The 22,998-nt window shown below is 41.6% G+C and overlaps 2 protein-coding genes across 2 annotated transcripts in view; both read left to right on the top strand.

Annotated features, from left to right (window-relative positions):
- RORB (RAR related orphan receptor B) overlaps nt 1-22,998 on the top strand; it is a 208,152-nt gene that overhangs the window by 73,155 nt on the left and 111,999 nt on the right. The gene's annotated exons all lie outside the window — the stretch shown is intronic.
- The window catches only part of LOC140911727 (uncharacterized), a 35,881-nt gene continuing 19,366 nt past the window's right edge, over nt 6,484-22,998 (top strand). The window contains exons 1-2 of the mRNA XM_073345343.1: nt 6,484-6,596; nt 7,881-8,723. Coding sequence (XP_073201444.1) covers nt 7,913-8,723 — 811 coding nt within the window. The 5' untranslated portion in view covers nt 6,484-6,596; nt 7,881-7,912. The remainder of the gene's footprint in view (nt 6,597-7,880; nt 8,724-22,998) is intronic.

Raw genomic sequence — 22,998 nt, 5'->3', positions numbered from 1 at the left:
GTGCTCTTGAAGTGATTTATAAAACCATTCTGAAGCTTAGAGAGCAGTGGAAGCTGCATCTGTGGATGACAACATGGCTGAACAGAGATTCAAAGCTGCCAGGGGAAATGCATTCTATTGTCTACTCAGCATATCACTAAAGCTAAGGACTGTGCCTGTCATGCATCTCTGCTGGGTATCACATTCCAGGAACACATGGGAAGTAACACACTATGTGCTCAATCCTGCAGGGTGCTGAGTAATCTGGCCCTGATCCAGCAAAGCACTTAAGCATACGCTTAACAGTAAGAATGTGTGTAGTGCCATTCAAGCCTCTGGGGCTATGCTAGAGTGTTCACCACCACTGAGCTCTATCAAAGTAGTAGTTAAACAAATAGGCCACTAGACAACAACCAGAGGGAGATGAGAAGGATGCAAGTTCTAGATTACAGGATTGTTGTGAGTCATAGCCTGCCCTTAGCTTTTCTTATTTACTGTTCATCCAGTAGACTCATTAATACGCTCTAGGTTTTGGAAAAGAAATGCCCCCCCCGCCCCCCCGCACCAAAACATCACAAACACAATTTCCTGTTGCAATTAGAGAATAACAACACTAATAACTTTCCCTTAAGATCTACAAACCGGCCCAATTATTTTACAAGGTGTTTGTGTTCCCTTCAAACACTATAGGAATATTATTACAGAAGACAATACAGTTGTTAATATTATTACCACACTTTAATACTACACTGAATTTTAAAAAGTAGTTACATTTCTGGTAGATACTACATCTCTCTGTATTATGTGTTCGGTGTTGTATTTAAAACATAACACCCATTAAGCCCAGGTAGTGTGGCAGAGGAAATTGCATTATTAAAATACAGAAAAGACAGGAGCCAGACCTGGTGCTGGTGCTGGGGGAATAGATGGGGACACAGAATCTTGTGGAGCGATTGAGACTGTTGTGGGGACGGGAGAAGAAAACTGAGACTGAGTTGGGGTGAGAGGGTGTAAATGTTCTCAGGTACCCAGGACTGAGAGTAATTTTATTACCCCCTTGTCCCCAGTGAGAGGGAGAATTGCTTGTGCTTAACTGGGTATCAGCTTCCTGACACCTTCAGTCTGTCAGCCACCCAAACAATCTTCTCTAGCCTGTGCCAGCCCTCCCTTTTTGCCTTGCAGGTTAACGATAGGTGTACCCCATACCGCAAGCCCCTTTGAAATATTCCCCTTTAGTCTGCAGCTCCTTATCCACTGAACACTCACAAGAATACCAGGTCTGTTGTCCCCCCTGGGAGCAATGTACCAGCTTGAACGATTCAACCCAGGACCATCTCCTTGTATAATACCATGGCACTGAGATACATTTATAGTGAAAACAACAATGTATTTATTGTGAAAGGTTCATGGTTCAGGAGATAATGTGAAAGGATAATAGAAACAAAGAGGTTACATATAAAACAAAATCATACAATAATTTCTAGAAATTAAATTTCACTTAAGCTAACCTTCTGTCTTTTTCAGTGTTTCCGACCAGGGCAGGTTGTGATCCCATTTTCATGAATGTAATCATACTGTTTAGTTACTTCCTAGATGCAGGATAAAGGGATGTCTCTTTGCCTTCCCCTTATATACCCCAAAGTTCATTGTCAGTATCTGAGTCAGGGATAACTCCCTGTAGCTTATTCTCTGGCGTGCTGCCTCCCTGTTGATTTCACATCTCCTCCCCCACCCCGGGGACTTTGTATGAAAATGACTCTCCAGTGTGTTAATTTACAATGCTTAATTTACATGTCAAAGGGACAGGTGAATAAACATCTGTTGTGTGACAGAAAACCACTCTGCCTTGATACAGACTCTAGGAGCATATTTTCAGCACACATACATAACTCCTTACAGAGTACCTGTATGTACATTTCACAGTGATACTAAAGGGAGACCTTGGCTTTCATTTAAGACCTTGCTTTGGTGAACCAGAATGTACAGGATCAGGATATTCTTGTAACGCCCTTGCCAGCTGGCATTTAGGTGTTCTTAGGGTCACAGGGAGGAGACTGGGACTGGGAGTCTGTCCACCAGATTGCAGTCCCCTCCAGAGCCTGGAACAGAACCCAAAGATTCTATAATCTCACCATTCCCCTGCTGTCAGCAAATATCTGTGAAACCCACCGACAAAGTATTTCATTCCATCTAAAAAAGAAAATGAGTACTAGTGGCACCTTAGAGACTAACCAATTTATTTGAGCATAAGCTTTCGTGAGCATCCGATGAAGTGAGCTGTAGCTCACAAAAGCTTATGCTGAAATAAATTGGTTAGTCTCTAAGGTGCCACTAGTACTCCTTTTCTTTTTGCGAATACAGATTAATACGGCTGCTACTCTGAAATATTCCATCTAGTGCTGGTCTACATAAAGGATAACAACTACAGCTGTGTGGAGAACAACCATTCCATTTCCTATAGGATTTGGTTCAAAATTTGATAGAATTACAGTTCGAAATGTTTGGTTTGCATTCCAAATTCTCTAAGAAACAGAATCCAGGAAAAAAAATGAAAAATTAAAAGTTTGTTTTGATCATTTCAAAACAATATTCTGCCTGATGGACTGAAGTGGGAGTTGGGAGCCTGGACGCCCTGGCTCAGCACACTCAGCACACTGGCTGAACTGGGAGTCTCAGAGCTTGGGAACCAATGCACTGCGGTTTCCAGGCTCCCAACTTCCTGATAGTCTGCCCGACAGGCTGCCAAAGAACAGGGTGAGCAAGCTGGAAGGAAACCAGGCAGGGCCCCTGCCTCATTCAGAGCACAGAATGGACCTGCTCTGGGGATGAATCAGGGTTGAGCAGTGAATGGCATTGTTGCCTGCAGGACTTCTAGTTCATTTGCTGTAGAATTTGGTGGCTGTGTAGTGAATGAGGCAGGGCATTGCAGTTAGATAAAGGATGTCTCATGGTTTAGGCAGTTTAATGCTGTGCTGGAGAATTGGATTCTGTGTCTGCCTCAGCCAGAGAGCTCTTATGTGATGCTAGTCAAGCCACATAAACCAAATTTTTTACACATAGTCACTAACTGTGTGTTCCTCCTTTTCTTGGTACCTGATTTGAGACTCTAGGGTCTGATTTGCAGAAATGCTGAGCACTCACAGCTGCAGTTGAAGTCAATGGGAGCTGGGCTTTGAGAACATAACAATACAATGCTAAGTATTCTGAAAAATCAGGTCCTAGTTATTTCAGATTGGATACCCAGAATTAATTGATACTTTTACCTTAATTTCTCTGTGCTTCAGTTCCACATATGTGAAATGGGGATTATAATACTCCCCGCACCCAAATCTCACTGGGACTTTGTGAAAATAAATTCATGAATGTTTGAAATTAACAAAAACGGAGCAGAGTTTCAATAGTGTGCAGTAAATAAGGCCTAGGGCTGCACATTGAACAATAAGGAGAAACAAAATACTGAATAACTGCTCATTAATTGAGCACCATCCATTCTGTGCACTGACTCAAGCTCAGTCCTGTGCAAACTTAGTATCTGACCATGTAATTAAAGATTGTCTCCTAGAGCATAACCATAAGAAGTATAAATTAAGGTTATACAGGCATCCTTAATTCTGGCATTTCCTAATTTTTGAGTGCTTGATTTTCCAACCACAATAATTCTCTTTTAATATGATGGGAGAGGATTGTGTGTAATGTACATACTAGATATAAACATGTGGAAAAGCATGTGCAGCATTCCGTCAGACTATAATGGGCCAGACGTGGTCCAAATGTCATTCAATCATGCACAGCTTGCAAAACCTAGTTTTTTGTTTCTATCAATAAATCAGATAATATTCTATATTTTCATGTGATTTTTTCATTGCATTCATGTCTGATGAATGTAGCAGAGAGGAAGTATGGTGTGAGTCTAGGATCCAGGAACTTCTGAGCCCTAATCCTAACTCTGCCATTAAATTGGTGTATGCAAATCACCACATCAGACTCTGATCTCAGTTACAGTGGTGTCAATCTGGAATAATTCAATCAAAGCCAATGGAGTTACACTAGAAGTGACTGCAACTGTTCAGAATCTGGCCCTTTAAATGCAATATCAGACCTAAGTTTTTTATCGTTTTTTATTACTCTAGTTTGAATATGGTGTGTTCATTGTCCTCTCTTACATAAGGCTTATGTAATTCTTTGTAAACTTGAGCCTTTATTTATACATGAACTTTCCCATTGCATTCAACTGGTGATACAAAAAACATGTTTTTTCCATTGAAAAAGAATTTCAATGATATAATATTACATTAGATAGACTCAGTATTAGTAAGGAGATTCTTCTAGGATGCTAAATGGAATAATGTAATAGAAGCAGTTTGATCTTTGATCATAACGTTCTATCATCATATTCCATATTCTTTTAGAATCTGATACAGTACATTTTATTTTGATTTAGGGTTTACCTTGGTGCTGTCCTTAGACTTTGTGGCAAATTATGCGAAAGGCTTTTGTTCTTTATAATACTTTGTTTATATATAAAGTAGTGCCTTTCACACAAAGAGGGCAGAGCACTTTACAAACACAAATAAAACTTGAGAATGCTTTTGAAACGCTTCCTTATTGTGACCATTCCCCTTTGGAAGTCAATTACCTTTGACATTAATCCGGACTCCAAAATGGAGCTTTAAATTGCTAACTTCACTATTAAATATATTGGGGTCCTAAGCTGTTTATTTAACTTATTTGAGCTATTCCTCAGTGGAAGAAATACTGCATTTTAAACTGTATTTTTGGTAAGATCAATAAATGCTTTGATATGAAAATACTGTGGACTAGGTGGTGGCATTACAATTTACCAGGCAATAGATTTGTTTTATCATGGCTAACATTTAAAATGTGCTACTAATAATATTTTTACTTTTATAGTTCCTTCCATCTAAGGATCTCAAAACATAAAGGGACAAATCCTGCCTCCCCAATGTCAGTGCCAATCTGTGCCTATAAACTTTGGTGGGTTGTTCTACTTTGAAGGGAGATGGGGAGGATGTGGGGAACCTACACAAGAGGGCAGCACACAGTTGGGTACAAAGAGGTGTGTTTTGTGGAATTTCCACTACCATAGTATGAAGGAATGCTTTGGGGATGGGCTAGGGGTGTGCACAGGTGATCTGCAAGTTCCCCCAATCGACCAGTAAAGTAGGGAGGGATCACAGCTAACATAGAAGCTACTGCAGCATTAAGGCCCGAGTACAGCCATGGAGCAATTTTGTGGTGTTCCAGGGTTTGGAATACAGGATTCAATTCCCCCGTGCAACATCTGTGCTTAACCCTTTGGGTCAGTCTTGATCAGGGAGGAGTTTGGGCTCCAGTTAACTGAGCTACACAACATCCTTTTAGTAAGGAATAAACTATATATTTAAACGATATGTAAACTAGTTACATAGAAGTACTAGTACACTCTCAGAAGTATCCATCAGATGTATTTTTCAGAATATCTGCGTACCCACTTCTTCAGCTAACATCAGTGAGAGCTACAGGGGCTCTGCAAGTCAGGGCTTCAATTTCTCATAATGGATACACCCCAAATTACTGGACACTTTTGAAAATGTTGGCCTCTATGGTTGTGAGTTGTTGGAAGAGCAAAGAACAAACCCAGGGAGTATTCCAGACCTTGTTGCATAACCATTAGATTGCCCATCTCCCCTAAGAAAGGAGGTGGTTAGCTAAAATGCCTTATCAATATAACTCAGACACGTTGCATTATCCCAGCATCATTGGGCTCAGATTGCAAAGACTTGCTAGAGCTACAACAAATGGCACAGCCATCAGTAGGAACCTTCCTTGCAGACTTTGTGGTGGGAGTGACGCAATTAGTTGGGCAGAGCCGAATGTGATGATAATGCAGTGACAGGTTTGCCCCATTTGCCTACCAGTGCAGGAATTGCTGAACCCACCCATTTTGTAAGCATTGAGTGAAGCTGTTTTTGCGGGAGTTATTAAAATTTATCTCCAGTAAAAGGCTAATTATACAAATGCTAAGAAATAATCAAGCTAACATTCATGATTCACTCTATCTTTTAAATTACATAGAGGTGCTAAGAAGGTTGATTAGTTGGATGGGTTTTTTTGGTTTTATTTTTTTATTCTCCAGTATAAGTACAACACAAAGAAATGACACTTTTAACCTGAGTCGTAACTAGGCATTTTAGCGACCATGGCAAGCAAGCAAGAAAACCTCTGTGCTAAATGGAAAGCTGAAATCGGGGAGGGGGGGGGGGCGGGGGACACAAAAAGTTCGCAAAAAGAAAAGGAGTACTTGTGGCACCTTAGAGACTAACAAATTTATTTGAGCATAAGCTTTCGTGAGCGACAGCTCCCTTCATGGGATGCTGTCATAAATATAAAGGGAAGGGTAAACCCCTTTGAAATCCCTCCTGGCCAGGGGAAAGCTCCTCTCACCTGTAAAGGGTTAAGAAGCTAAAGGTAACCTCGCTGGCACCTGACCAAAATGACCAATGAGGAGACAAGATACTTTCAAAAGCTGGGAGGAGGGAGAGAAACAAAGGGTTTGTGTGTCTGTCTGTAGTCGTCTTGGCCAGGGACAGAACAGGAATGGAGCCTTAGAACTTTTAGTAAGTAATCTAGCTAGGTATGTGTTAGATTATGATTTCTTTAAATGGCTGAGAAAAGAATTGTGCTGAATAGAATAACTATTTCTGTCTGTGTATCTTTTTTGTAACTTAAGGTTTTGCCTAGAGGGGTTCTCTATGTTTTTGAATCTAATTACCCTGTAAGATATCTACCATCCTGATTTTACAGGGGGGATTTCTTTATTTCTATTTACTTCTATTTTTTATTAAAAGTCTTCTTGTAAAACACTGAATGCTTTTTCATTGTTCTCAGATCCAAGGGTTTGGGTCTGTGGTCACCTATGCAAATTGGTGAGGCTTTTTATCCAACATTTCCCAGGAAAGGGGGAGTGCAAGTGTTGGGAGGATTGTTCATTGTTCTTAAGATCCAAGGGTCTGGGTCTGTAGTCACCTAGGCGAATTGGTGAGGCTTTTTACCAAACCTTGTCCAGGAAGTAGGGTGCAAGGTTTTGGGAAGTATTTTGGGGGGAAGGACGCGTCCAAACAGCTCTTCCCCAGTAACCAGTATTAGTTTGGTGGTGGTAGCGGCCATTCCAAGGATAACGGGGGTAATATTTTGTACCTTGGGGAAGTTTTGACCTAAGCTGGTAAAGATAAGCTTAGGAGGTTTTTCATGCAGGTCCCCACATCTGTACCCTAGAGTTCAGAGTGGGGGAGGAACCTTGACATGGTGGCGCAGCGGTGGGATTAACCTGAAATCATTTTGAGATCCAGTTGAGATTTTTTGAACTAGAAATACAGATTTTAAAAAGGAATTTTTAGGAAGTCCAGAAGGCAGCTTTGAAACTGAAAGCAGCTTGGTTTCTCTCTGCTTTGTGGCCAAGCAGAGACAAAAGGGGATTATCTTGTGAATTGCAGGTTTCATTTGCCTGGAGGCAGGGTACTTAACTCCTGCAGGGAAATTCACAGTCTTCCAACCCAGAGGTTTGTTTTTTTTTTTCTTTTCTTCCTAAAAGTAAATAGGGGGTGTGTGCTCTACCCATTTGCCTGGAGACAAAAGTGGCAGGGTTTTTTTTAGGATTTTGATTTTTTTTTTTTGTTTTACAAGGAGCACAGGTTTGAAAAGAAATTTTTTTTTTTCTTCGTTGGGCTGGGTAAGCAGGTTTCCAAGTAGTTGGAGGTTTTTTGCTTTAATTTGGGCCCAGAGCAGAGACAAGGGAATTGTCTTTTTCTGTAGGCTGACAATCACTATCAGAGAATAGGTATTCTATTCCAGCACAGCAAAATTTTACAGCCAAGTTTTGTTTGTTTATTTCTAAACCTCAGGTGTAAAGTTAGTTAAAAACAGAGAGGTTAGAATGACCAAATCCTCAGCTCGACTACAGCTGGAATTAGCCAAATTTCAGGCTGAGGAAAAACAAAGGGAACATGAAAGACAGATAGAACTCATGCGGCTGGAGAAGGAGGTACAGGAGGCTGCACACAAGAGGGAAATGGAGGCAAGGAAGCATGTGGAGGAGGAGAAGGAAAAAGAGAGGAAGCATGTGGAGGAGGAGAAGGAAAAAGAGAGGAAGCATGTGGAGGAGATGGAGAGGATAAAGGCCCAGCAGAATATACCAACAAACCCTAGCAATCCTTCTCCAGGTACCACTTCCCATCCCAGAAAGTTCCCCACCTACAAGGCAGGTGATGATACTGAGGCCTTCTTAGAAAACTTCGAAAGGGCCTGCCTTGGGTACAGCATCTCTACTGACCAATACATGGTAGAGCTGAGGCCGCAGCTCAGTGGACCCTTAGCTGAGGTGGCAGCTGAAATGCCTAAAGAACACATGAACAAGTATGAACTGTTTAAATCCAAGGCGAGAGTCAGAATGGGGATAACACCCGAGCAGTCTCGTCGGAGGTTCAGAGCCCTAAGGTGGAAACCAGACATGTCATTTACCCGACATGCCTACCACATTGTGAAACATTGGGATGCCTGGATATCAGGAGCAAGTGTTGAATCTCCAGTAAATTTGCCCTTCCTAATGCAAATGGAACAATTCTTAGAGGGTGTTCCTGAGGAAATAGAAAGATACATCCTAGATGGGAAACCCAAAACTGTAATCGAGGCAGGAGAGATTGGAGCCAGATGGGTGGAGGTGGCAGAGAAGAAGAAAACTGGTCGCAGTTGGAGCGGAGACCAGAAGGGACCACCCCAGACCACACCCTATTACCGGGGGCCGCCCAAAGCCCCACCTACCTCCCAAAGAACCCTCCAGACCCCTTATCGTCCCACCACCCCGTTCTCCAGCAACCCTCCTCGTCCCAGTGACCCGTCAGCTGGACGATGTTTTAAGTGTAACGAGCTGGGGCATGTAAAGGCCAACTGCCCCAAGAACCCCAACAGATTACAGTTCATTGCACCGGAATCACACCAGAGGTCCACAGGCCCAGATACCTCCCAGATACCCTTGGAGCGGAGGGAAACTGTGAGTGTGGGCGGGAAGAAGGTCACCGCGTGGAGGGACACCGGAGCACAAGTGTCAGCTATCCATGCTTCCTTAGTGGACCCCAATTTAATCAACCCAGAGATCCAAGTGACGATTCAACCCTTCAAGTCCAACTCTTTCAATTTGCCTACAGCCAAGTTGCCTGTCCAGTACAAGGGCTGGTCAGGAATGTGGACTTTTGCAGTCTATGATGATTATCCCATCCCCATGCTGTTGGGGGAAGACTTGGCCAATCATGTGAAGCAGGCCAAGAGGGTGGGAATGGTCACCCGCAACCAGGCTAAACAAGCCGTGAGGCCTAGCTCTGTTCCGGAAACTTCTATCAGGACCCAGTCAGAGGTGATGGACCTGGACCCCAGGCCAATGTCTGCAACAGCAGTAGTGGATCCAGTCCCAGAGACCCAGACGGAACTAGTCCCAGAACCGGAACCAGCCGAACAACCAACACCAGACCCCGTGTCAGCACTGAATCCAGTACTTGCAACCTCAACACCAGAGGGCCCCACCGAACCTGAACTGGCAGCAGCCGATAACCCTACACAAGAGGCTCAGCCGGAGCCTGAATCCCAACATAGTGCACCAGCGGAGAGCGGTTCACAGTCAACAGAAACAGCTCCATCCCCTATATCGCTTCCAGAGGGACCAAGCCTAGGTCCACAATCCCATGAGGAACTGATGTCTCCAGCATCAAGGGAACAGTTCCAGACCGAACAGGAAGCAGATGAAAGCCTCCAGAGAGCTTGGACGGCGGCACGGAGCAACCCACCGCCTCTCAGCTCTTCTAATCGATCCAGGTTTGTTGTAGAAAGAGGACTTTTATACAAGGAAACTCTTTCTGGGGGACACCAGGAAGACTGGCATCCTCAGAGACAGTTGGTAGTTCCAACTAAATACCGGGCCAAGCTCTTGAGCTTAGCCCATGATCACCCTAGTGGCCATGCTGGGGTGAACAGGACCAAAGACCGTTTGGGGGGGTCATTCCACTGGGAGGGAATGGGCAAGGATGTTTCTACCTATGTCCAGTCTTGTGAGGTGTGCCAAAGAGTGGGAAAACCCCAAGACCAGGTCAAAGCTCCTCTCCAGCCACTCCCCATCATTGAAGTTCCATTTCAGCGAGTAGCTGTGGATATTCTGGGTCCTTTTCCGAAAAAGACACCCAGAGGAAAGCAGTACATACTGACTTTCATGGATTTTGCCACCCGATGGCCGGAAGCAGTAGCTCTAAGCAACACCAGGGCTAAAAGTGTGTGCCAGGCACTAGCAGACATTTTTGCCAGGGTAGGTTGGCCCTCCGACATCCTCACAGATGCAGGGACTAATTTCCTGGCAGGAACTATGAAAAACCTTTGGGAAGCTCATGGGGTAAATCACTTGGTTGCCACTCCTTACCATCATCAAACAAATGGCATGGTGGAGAAGTTTAATGGAACTTTGGGGGCCATGATACGTAAATTCGTAAATGAGCACTCCAATGATTGGGACCTAGTATTGCAGCAGTTGCTCTTTGCCTACAGAGCTGTACCACATCCCAGTTTAGGGTTTTCCCCATTTGAACTTGTATATGGCCGTGAGGTTAAGGGGCCATTGCAGTTGGTGAAGCAGCAATGGGAGGGATTTACACCTTCTCCAGGAACTAACATTCTGGACTTTGTAACCAACCTACAAAACACCCTCCGAACCTCTTTAGCCCTTGCTAGAGAAAACTTACAGGATGCTCAAAAAGAGCAAAAAGCCTGGTATGATAAACATGCCAGAGAGCGTTCCTTCAAAGTAGGAGACCAGGTCATGGTCTTAAAGGCGCTCCAGGCCCATAAAATGGAAGCATCGTGGGAAGGGCCATTCGTGGTCCAGGAGCGCCTGGGAGCTGTTAATTATCTCATAGCATTCCCCACCTCCAACCGAAAGCCTAAGGTGTACCATATTAATTCTCTAAAGCCCTTTTATTCCAGAGAATTAAAGGTTTGTCAGTTTACAGCCCAGGGAGGAGACGACGCTGAGTGGCCTGAAGGTGTTTACTACGAAGGGAAATGTGCTGGTGGTGTGGAAGAGGTGAACCTCTCCATGACCCTTGGGCGTATGCAGCGACAGCAGATCCAGGAGCTGTGCACTAGCTACGCGCCAACGTTCTCAGCCACCCCAGGACTGACTGAACGGGCATACCACTCCATTGACACAGGTAATGCTCACCCAATTAGGGTCCACCCTTACCGGGTGTCTCCTCAAGCTAAAACTGCTATAGAACGGGAGATCCAGGATATGTTACAGATGGGTGTAATCCGCCCCTCTGAAAGTGCATGGGCATCTCCAGTGGTTCTAGTTCCCAAACCAGATGGGGAAATACGTTTTTGCGTGGACTACCGTAAGCTAAATGCTGTAACTCGCCCAGACAACTATCCCATGCCACGCACAGATGAACTATTAGAGAAACTGGGAAGGGCCCAGTTCATCTCTACCTTGGACTTAACCAAGGGGTACTGGCAGGTACCGCTAGATGAATCTGCCAAGGAAAGGTCAGCCTTCATCACACATCTCGGGCTGTATGAATTTAATGTACTCCCTTTCGGGCTGCGAAATGCACCCGCCACTTTCCAAAGACTTGTAGATGGTCTCCTAGCGGGATTAGGAGAATATGCAGTCGCCTACCTTGACGATGTGGCCATATTTTCGGATTCCTGGGCAGACCACCTGGAACATCTACAAAAAGTCCTTGAGCGCATAAGGGAGGCAGGACTAACTGTTAAGGCTAAGAAGTGTCAAATAGGCCTAAACAGAGTGACTTACCTTGGACACCAGGTGGGTCAAGGAACTATCAGCCCCCTACAGGCCAAAGTGGATGCTATCCAAAAGTGGCCTGTCCCAAAGTCAAAGAAACAGGTTCAATCCTTCTTAGGCTTGGCCGGTTATTACAGACGATTTGTACCGCACTACAGCCAAATCGCTGCCCCACTGACAGACCTAACCAAAAAGAAACAGCCAAATGCTGTTCAGTGGACCGGAAGGTGTCAGAAGGCCTTTAACAAGCTTAAAGCGACACTCATGTCTGACCCTGTACTAAGGGCCCCAGACTTTGACAAACCGTTCCTAGTAACCACAGATGCATCCGAGCGTGGTGTGGGAGCAGTTTTAATGCAGAAAGGACCTGATCAAGAATTCCACCCTGTAGTGTTTCTCAGCAAAAAACTGTCTGAGAGGGAAAGCAACTGGTCAGTCACTGAAAAAGAATGTTATGCCATTGTCTACGCTCTGGAAAAGCTACGCCCATATGTTTGGGGACGGCGTTTCCACCTGCAAACCGACCATGCTGCACTAAAGTGGCTTCACACCGTCAAAGAAACTAACAGAAAACTTCTTCGGTGGAGTTTAGCTCTCCAAGATTTTGATTTCGACATCCAACACATCTCAGGAGCTTCTAACAAAGTGGCTGATGCACTCTCCCGTGAAAGTTTCCCAGAATCAACTGGTTAAAATCGTCCTTGAGATGTGGAAAATATTGTTAGTCTTTATGTACTTGGTAGTATATTTAGAGATGCATGTGTCTTATTAACTCTGTTTTCCTAGAGCTCCAGGAAGAAATCCCAGCCAGTGTTTCACCCTAGCTGAGATTTGGGGGGCGTGTCATAAATATAAAGGGAAGGGTAAACCCCTTTGAAATCCCTCCTGGCCAGGGGAAAGCTCCTCTCACCTGTAAAGGGTTAAGAAGCTAAAGGTAACCTCGCTGGCACCTGACCAAAATGACCAATGAGGAGACAAGATACTTTCAAAAGCTGGGAGGAGGGAGAGAAACAAAGGGTTTGTGTGTCTGTCTGTAGTCGTCTTGGCCAGGGACAGAACAGGAATGGAACCTTAGAACTTTTAGTAAGTAATCTAGCTAGGTATGTGTTAGATTATGATTTCTTTAAATGGCTGAGAAAAGAATTGTGCTGAATAGAATAACTATTTCTGTCTGTGTATCTTTTTTGTAACTTAAGGTTTTGCCTAGAGGGGTTCTCTATGTTTTTGAATCTAATTACCCTGTAAGATATCTACCATCCTGATTTTACAGGGGGGATTTCTTTATTTCTATTTACTTCTATTTTTTATTAAAAGTCTTCTTGTAAAACACTGAATGCTTTTTCATTGTTCTCAGATCCAAGGGTTTGGGTCTGTGGTCACCTATGCAAATTGGTGAGGCTTTTTATCCAACATTTCCCAGGAAAGGGGGAGTGCAAGTGTTGGGAGGATTGTTCATTGTTCTTAAGATCCAAGGGTCTGGGTCTGTAGTCACCTAGGCGAATTGGTGAGGCTTTTTACCAAACCTTGTCCAGGAAGTAGGGTGCAAGGTTTTGGGAAGTATTTTGGGGGGAAGGACGCGTCCAAACAGCTCTTCCCCAGTAACCAGTATTAGTTTGGTGGTGGTAGCGGCCATTCCAAGGATAACGGGGGTAATATTTTGTACCTTGGGGAAGTTTTGACCTAAGCTGGTAAAGATAAGCTTAGGAGGTTTTTCATGCAGGTCCCCACATCTGTACCCTAGAGTTCAGAGTGGGGGAGGAACCTTGACAGATGCACTCAGTGAAAAATACAGTGTGGAGATTTATATACATAGAGAACATGAAACAATGGGTATTACCATACACACTGTAACAAAAGAGTGATCACTTAAGGTGAGCTGTTACCAGCAGGAGAGCGGGGGGGGGGGAGTAAACCTTTTGTAGTGATTTTGTAAATCTCCCCACTGTATTTTCCACTGAATGCATCCGATGAAGTGAACTGTAGCTCACGAAAGCTTATGCTCAAATAAATTTATTAGTCTCTAAGGTGCCATGAGTACTCCTTTTCTTTTTGCGAATACAGACTAACATGGCTGCTACTCTGAAACATGATCCTCTGTGTGTGTGTGTGTGTCCCTGCAAACCTCCCCATTTTTCCACCCTGCGGCTTTGTACCCTGGGCAGCTGCCTCTCTTGCCCTGCCTTGATTATGGCCCTGCATAACCTCTTTAGTTTAACTTGCAAGGTTACTGAATAGTTCTTGAATCTTTTTATTAAAATAGGGAAAGCATGAACTTTCTTATGCAGTCAACACTATAAGGTTTGTACAAATGAATGCTGCATGACTCAGTGGTTTTTCTGATCAACATAGGTGTGAATCTTTTCACTGCAAGAGAAAGTATACCAAAGCAGGGTTTTAAAGGGATGCTCTCCTAGACTTATTTTCAGGGTTTATATTTGAATTTTTATTTTCTGTTTTTAATTTCTCTAGGAAGCTTGAATACTCTTTATCATGTATTTCTCTACCTTTTTGTCCTTTTTGGAGAAACACAAAGCAACATGGCTTTTTGTTTGTTTAGACCTTTGCCCACAGAGTTGTCATTGATTATGTATATGATTATGTCAGCACTGTTATGTGGTTGGGTTTGTATTAATTAATTTGATTTGACTGGCTGGGCTTCCAGTATCAGAATAACAAGATTGTGGAGTCACACATGACTGTAGATTTATTTTCATATTTCTCATATTTCTTGGCAGTGACATGTTAGATTAGTAAGGTACATAAATAGGACTAGATGGTGCATATGAAATCTGCCCTGTGTAAGAGCAACACATACCTCTGCCACCCCAGGGCACTGCAGCTTGAGAGAGGTGCAATTTCTTCCCTTCCCTCACCTCCTCCTGCTCCCACTCATTCCAATGGCTTATATGATCTGTGTAGGGTGACCAGATGTTGCAATTTCATAGGGACAGTCCTGATATTTGATGCTTTGTCTTATATAGAGGCCTATTATCCCCCACCTCCTGTCCTGATTTTTCACACTTGCTGTCTGGTCACCCTAGATCTGCTGCTTGTTTACACCAATAACACATTACTCCTCCCCACCTGCACACTGTCTCAGCTGCACCAGCCAGAGCATTGGTAGGAGAAGAAAGCTGAGCCAAGACTTCCCCCTTCCTCTACCCCTCTGTTCCTACTTGCTCAGTTCATGAGGGGAACTAGGATGTCTTACTCCACATTAGTCCTCTGCATGGCCACATAGATCAGGCTATGATTTGGCCCTGTAAATCCAGAGAACCTTCTTCACTACTAGATCTATATTACTTGACTGTATCATGTTAATGATTCAGAGATATTCTGCTATGAAATAAATGTGAAGAATGCTAATGTCATAAAGGGCTATTTGAAAAAGGCCATTCTTTTCTCTTGCAAATGCTAGAATTGAGATGTCTGCCTACCTACTTAACTTGGACTACAGTTTTGGAAGTGTAAGGTCCTTCTAGAAATGTACCCCAATTAGTTAAAATATGTTTGTGTCAGATGATTGTTTTGTGGAGAGGTACGTCATCCTCATTCTGACTTGATTTTGAAATAGCATCTCATTTTCATCTCACATCAGCACTTTACCAGTTAACCCAGTGATTTTACTAGCATGGCTCCTAATTTACGTCCGTGTGACATCAGAATCAGGCCTACTTGTCGGATTTTTATTTTTTCCATTCACTTACTCTGAAGGTGCATGCAAATCAGGTAACTGCATATGCAAAATGATGGTTTTGCAGGCAAACAGCACACACAATGAGCAAATTTCCATATACAGGCACAATTAGTTTACATGCAAATTAGATGTGCAGTTGCATATGTATTTTTACATCTGCATAATTTGTACATTTGGGCAATTTGAGGAAGATTTTTCAAGGTGCAAAGGGGAGTTAAGCACCCAACTCCCATTAAAATCAATGAAAATTGGACACCTAACTGCTTTCTGTACCTTTTAAACTCTCCCCCATTCTGTCTATGAATATGAGTAGAAGGTCAGGACTTGATGACGTTTTAGATGTGAGAAGTTTCTTTATTTCCTGTTTTATTCATTATGTTCCCCTATCCCAGTCTGTTACCTAACTAGTTACAAAGAATAACAATGTAGATCTGTGAATGCTACTGGTTGTATTCTGCTATTTCCTTTTTAACATTTAGACTGATAGACTTTAATGCCAGAAGAGACCATCAGGATCATCTAATCTGATCTCCTGCACATTACAGGCCACAGAACCTCACCCACCCAGTCCTGTAGTAGACCCATAGCTTCTGTCTGAGCTACTGATGTCCTTAAATCATGATTTAAAGACTTCAGGTTACAGAGAATGCACCATTTACTCTAGTTTAAACCAGCAAGTGACCTGTGCCCTCATCCCCAGGATTTAATTGTGAGATTATTGGTAGCATTTCTGTGCAAGCATAAGATACTATTATTTTTTGTCCTTATTTCATAAGCAAGCATAAGCATGGGCTAACTTTGAGAAATACAATTAAGAGAGCTCCAAAAAGTACTTGTAATGTTGAAATGCCTATAGATAGGAATTGAGAGGTATAGCAGAAAAAGCACTGTTCCATCTTTCACGGCTGGGACCAGTGTTCAAGTGTGGATAGATTTCCTAAGAAATAAAATGAACCGATCACAGCTGGATGCCTAGCAAATTGGAGTCCACTGTAAACCACCACACATGACTGAGCAGTTAACTGAAGCCCAGGACTGTAATGAACTATTCCTTACCCTGAAAAGGGAGGATCTTCCAATTCAGAGATCATGAGAAAAAGAAGAGGGCTTGGATTTCCATTACTGTTACTAATATTCATAGGCAAAAGTATACAAAATAAAACAGATTGTCACTATATTAAAATGGCATCATTTTACTCACAAAGCTGCCCCTCATGTGTACCCAGTTGTCATATCTTCTCTTTTTAGCGAAGATCATTTCTGCACTGTTTTTTACTCCTGCTAGTCAGGCAGAACTAACATAGCTAAGAGAGAGTGACTTAGATTCAGTAGAATTGTTTACAAAGTTCTAACCATGTTCAACCATCTTTGATGGGCATTGATTAAAAAGTGGAAATCATGTCACATATGTTGTCAAGCCACTTATGTTTGCATTTGTCTTCTGGAAAACTCTACCTCAAGTCAGGAGCCCATTATCACTACCAGGACAGACCAAAGCAAGTCATTTCAGAGCAAAGTCAAGAGACTAAAAGGACTGAGCCCAGGCCAGGTAGTGAAAGTGGGGTTTTACTCTGTAAATTAACTATATAAATATGACACCTGCTTGCTCAGTAGAACTATGCGTTATGTCACTTACATCTGTAAAAGGCAATGGAGTGCCATAGATCTAACTGGAGTGCCATAGATCTAGCAAAATGATCTCTGGTTGAGTTTGCAAGGCTAACAGTGAGAAAAACCCCTTTTTTACTTATAGACCGAACACATTTGACATGGAATTCCTTGAGCAAGACTGTAACCATGAAGCCTCACCATGCTATTTTTAGAAAGGCACTTCTCAGAGTACAACTGCACTTCAGTGAAGTTTGTATGTTGACACTGGCAAGAGCAGCCAATATTGTTAAAACCATTTGCCCAGAAAGGATTAGGGTTGACCTATATATATATTGGTATCATTGGATTACCCCTTAGTAAGGGGGAGAATACATAATAGTATTTATAAATTACTTCATATTACAGTATATCAACAGTATGGAATAATAACACTTCACTCATGTACTGATTTACATATTCAAAGTTTTGCACAATCTTAACAAATTAAGCCAATTAGTTAATACACACAGACTAATTTAACTAATTAAAGTTTACATCTATAGTGAAAGATGCTACTTACTGGACCCCATTTAAAAACAATGGCATAAGAAAATATTCTGGAGGTACTTTATAGAGTTGGGCAAATTTAAATTGTTAATTTACTATTAGTATTATTACTGCTTTGTTACACCTATCAGACCACAAGAACTGAAGAGCCAGGAAGAAGGTGATCATTTACAGTATGAAAGAAACAAAGTCCTATTTTGTTTTTATCAGATTTTAGCCCTCTTACTCAGAGCAGAAGTAGGGACTTTTCGGTTTTCAAATAAGATCTCACCGACACAGAGAACAATATATATTTAAGATGTGAATTTATATTTAAGATGTGAATTTGAAGACAATATTCACATCTTCTGAGGCTGGAATGATTGTTTGCACTGGATGAAAAGGTGAGAAGAGAAAATCATTCAGAAGACAGGAGTAACATTTTCCTCATAGATGAGTAACTGATCTCAGTGAGAGTTATGTATATGTCAGAAGAACAGACTACTGCAGACAGATCAGCCACGCAGAACAGAGAATTTTGCCAATGAGTAGGAAGGGTAAAGCTGGGGTTTCTCTTTCTCCCCACTCTTTCCCAATCCGTCCCAGCCTATTGGCTTTCATGGCTTTTATTTGGAAAGTAGCCCCTGCTCTCTGCCTCATCCCCATGGCCAGATCTGCCACACACAGCCAAGAAGGGGAATAATGGAGAAACTTTAATCCCCTGCACATCTTAGTAAAGACAAGGGACTGTTTAGCCCTTGGTTTGCATTATTAGCATAAGGAAGCTCTCTTGAGAGCTTTGAGTCCATGGCTGATATTTTTAATGTACCCTTTGGCAGCTCAACAAAAGATGTACTTTTGTGTTCATTTTTTGTTATGCACACAACATATGTTCAATATGCTGTTTTATATTATTATTATTCCCCTCTCCCCTGCAGTACACAACATGAACACACACATATACAGATTGTGTTAAATAAATTCTCTACTACCCCTCAGTGCATTGCACTATCCAGTACTGAGGTACTAAGACATGGTTGGAATGTATCGTTGATCTTTGGTCCTCTGTCTGTTGCTTGTATAGTACAGTTTTGAGAATGCTTCAGCAGGGCTTTGAGAATGCAAATGTGAAAGCACACTGCACATATTTTGCAAGCATTAAATTGTTGGGGGGTTCTCCTCTTATCTAAAAGTCAGCAAGAGAAAATGAAAAAGGAAATAAAAAATTGTCCGGGATCAACTGGTTCATTGAATTTTCTGAGGTCTTAGATTTCTATTGGGTGCTATTTCTATGAGGTGTATACCTCTGAGGATAGACATAAACATATTCCTTCAGAAAGTCCTCCAAGTGACTAGCTATTTGCATCTATTCTATTGAGTGGGGCTTATAACCTCGTGGGTGAAATACTGGGAAAAACAATAGTGTTAAACACCAACTGAAGAAACAGTACATAATGTTGAGTTGGACTGCAATCATGGAAAAGTGTACGTAATATTAAAGTATACACATTAATAAGCACTAGTATTATGCTTTAATAGAGATTACTTGATCAACATAGTTCCACAAGCTTACCTAAACCTGTCAAAATACAAAGCTACTCTAGCGCATATTTCATAATAGTTGTCACTCACACACATTTGCAGTATTTCTCTCCCTAAGGTTCTGAGGCTTTGGAGGAATTTTAAAAATACTTCCACTTGTTCAGCCATACAGACTGCTCAGCTCTTTCTGACACCTTCTTGACTTCAGTACAGTTTCTCCAGATATACACTGGGGTAAATGAGAGCAGATATTTACCTGTTTGGCTTCCACAATTAAATGTCCACACTTCGTGGATGATGTATTCACTCTGTTGTCAGCATTAGGGAGAAGCGTTTTTTCTTCTTTACACATTTTTAAAACTCTCTGCTTCTTTATTTAATAATAGTATAAAATGGAGATGGACCTGAAATGGAACCTGGAATCTGAACCTCTTTGTATCTCAAGGAAGTTTGGATTTGAATTGCTGGATATTAACCCTTCCTTACGGTTTTTACTTTTTTCAGGTCAAATCCAAAACCAAAGAGGCCTACAGTATTTTCCATTTCTAATTTGGATAGAGCTGAAACCTAATTCAAACAGCAATTTTTAAAAGATTTTAGCCCCAAGTGGCAAAAATCTTATGAGACCAGCACATCTTGTGAAATTTCTGCTACTCACAGTGAAATTGTGCAAGATTAGCTTCCCTCACAAGAACAGTCCAGAAGATTGTAATGCTGTCGAATTCAAATATAAACCTTAGCCCTGATTCATCTTCAAACCTGAACTCTAGGTTAACCTGATTTGAATCTGGATCTTAACACTGCCTCCACAGTCTATATCTAAAACTACATTCTCAATTTCTTCTGTCTTCCAAGTACTGCACTGAAATGTGGTTTCTCTAGCTTCTTGGGTATGTCTTTGTAATATGGAGTTTTTTAAATTAATTTGTTACTCCGTATGACCAGGTGTATTCTTTAGTAAAGTTGGAAATTTTAAGTGTCTCAAAATAATTTCCACAAAGGTACATCATAAAAACCATTTGAACTAAAGTGTGTACGATTTATATGTAGAGTATAGTAAATTAAAAGGAATAAATCTGAGATGATATTTGAACCTTTTCTTAAGGTATCTTATCCTATACTTTTCATTGTAAAGAAGGCCTAGGGTAGTTGTATCTAATTTCCATGCTGGTCCCATATTGGCCTCTTAATGATCAGTGAACTCTCAAATGCTGTAGGTATTATTTTTATACAAGATATTGGTAACGTATTTGTGTGAGGTTTGCAGAGCATAATTTTGTTAGTTCTCTCTCTATATTTTTTTCATATTATCTAACTGAGTTTGGCATTTTTTATTCCTCATTCTTTTATCATCCTTTAAAATTGGCAGAAGCCTCATATTGTTCATCCCCACAAGTATATTTCTATGCGTAAGTTTTGTCTGAGAAAGGAATCAATGACCAAATTTGATGCAAGGATCAGACAAAACTGGCTGGTGGTTTGATTATGTGTAGACATAATTGTGAACTAGCTTTGCTTAAACTAATAATATTCTCCCTCCCTTAATCCCGGTTCCAGTTCTTGTTTGTCACGGAACTAGACCCTCTACCGAATAAGTACACATTACATGATACACTTTGTGTAAGATTTGTTGCAATTGTAGAACAGTGGTAGCAACAATGATAGAAATGGTCATTTTCAATCAGACAGCATCACACTGAACAAGGACTGAGTAAAATTCAATAAGGACCTCATGATCTGACCCAGAGGATGGTTTCAGTGAAGTATGTAGTAAGGTTTAATTCAAATGTTTTTACTGTTACTGGGGGAGGAAGGATAGTTCCAGGGACTTTGAAGACTCAAGTTCAGTTCCTTGCTCTGCTACAGACTCCCTGGATGACCTCGGGCAAGCCACTTAGTCTCTCTGTGCTGTAATACTCCAGCTGTGAAATGGGGATGATAGCACTTCCCTACATCACAGGGGTGCTGTAAGTATAAATACAGTGAAGGTTGGGTGGTGCTCAGACACTAGAATGATGGGGGAAATATAAGTACCCCCCATAGATAGATAGATACTTTATACATCATCCATCCTTTACATTTCTTTTATTCTCTTCTTCAATTAGCTTTTAACTGTGCTTAATAATGGCTATCTCCTCATGCTACCTTTACTCACATTGAGTAGCACCTTACTCTACAAAGGGTCCCACTAGCTTCAGTGGGCAACTCATGGGTGAACACTGGTATCAGAATCTAGCCCTTAGGGAAAATAAGTAATGTTCGCCACATATCTTTGTGCATTAAAGAAAAACAATTGTAATAAACCAGATGGCACTGTCATAGGACAATCAACTGGACTAATGCTATCACTGAAGAAAAAGATGTTACAAACTATAATCACCATTCTGTTTTTATTATGGCTATCCTTCCATTGATTACATATAATATTTTCTCTGATGTTCACTCTTGTGTTTACTGTTAAAGTATAGTTTTCTATACCAGTAACACCAGTTACCAGTACTGTCTTAAATGAGAGTATCTCTGTTAATTCACCCATGAAAAATCAAATTTCCATGACAGTCCAGTGCAGGACAGTTTAAGTCCACTAGTATTGAGGATGGATAACTCTTTGAAAACTGCATCTCATTCTGTCACACTGTCACCAGGATCATTTCTCTTTGCTCCATTGCTATGGCTGGAAGAGACATCACATCACTGAAACTCTCATGCAGCGATCCTCTTCACATCCTTTCTTGCCACTGCTCTATGTGGGGCCTAGGTTCTCTTCTTTGTTTTTAAAAAATAGTCAATTAGTTGAAAAGTAGCTGTATGTTTGCACACTATGGCTGAGCTGGGAAATGGGGATACCTGTTGTTATTAATGGGAATGGGGTGTCCAAATCCACTAGACAGCTTTGAAAATTTCTATAGCCCTATCTTTGCTTCTGGATCATATGATCAATGTTTAGCCTGTGCCTATAACCATGTGTCATATTAATTTCTTTGTTCATTATTTGTCTGCCACATTGTTCTGGCTGTCCAGTCCAGGACTGATTCCCTAGCCATATCTTACCTGGGCATAATTTAGGCCAGCTAAGTAACTGTTTAATGGAAATCAGGAATAAACAATATTTGAATGAAATTGTAGGCTCCAAACAGTCTAACCAACATGTGTGAGCTGAAAATACTATGTATATTTGCTTTTATTGCTTCTATTCCTTTTGGGAGTGCAGTAATCACAAATTACAGTGTAATATGCCTGACTGGTATCTACAGCAGGATTTTGCACTTAGGGTTGCAACTTTTTGTGACATGAGACTTGACTCTTGGTCCAGAGTAAGGCACATCATAAGAGGGCTTTTTAGACTTTCCAAGTCACTCCTCATTCAAAATCCCAAAGCATCACTTGTCTTCTATTTGTACATACCAAAACTTTGCAGTACTCACCCACAATTGGGACTTTTTGTATTTTCCATTCAGTGTAGTTTCCCATATACAAATTTCAGAAGCAGTTAAATAAACTAGCCTGTATCTAATTGACTCAGGTAATTTAGATTGAATGATAGTTGAATTCATTATTAAATGAGGAGTATTGCTCATGTTATGTCTGCCAGAGATGATAAATTACATATGGATGAGTGTTAAGGCATTCATTTGGTTGTGGAGCCAGAAAACCCTAGAGAGTGTCACAGACCTACATTAATGGCTCAGAGCACTGAACTTTGTTCTGAATCTCTGAGGTAGCTGAAAAAGTATACAATCACATGTGTGCTAACCACTCCCTGCTAACAATGCATTTGGGGAATAAGCACATCGATTATGTAGCA

The sequence above is a fragment of the Lepidochelys kempii genome, chromosome 5 (genome assembly GCF_965140285.1).
Source record: "Lepidochelys kempii isolate rLepKem1 chromosome 5, rLepKem1.hap1, whole genome shotgun sequence".
NCBI lineage: Eukaryota > Metazoa > Chordata > Testudines > Cheloniidae > Lepidochelys > Lepidochelys kempii.
This window is presented reverse-complemented; position numbering and strand designations above follow the sequence as displayed.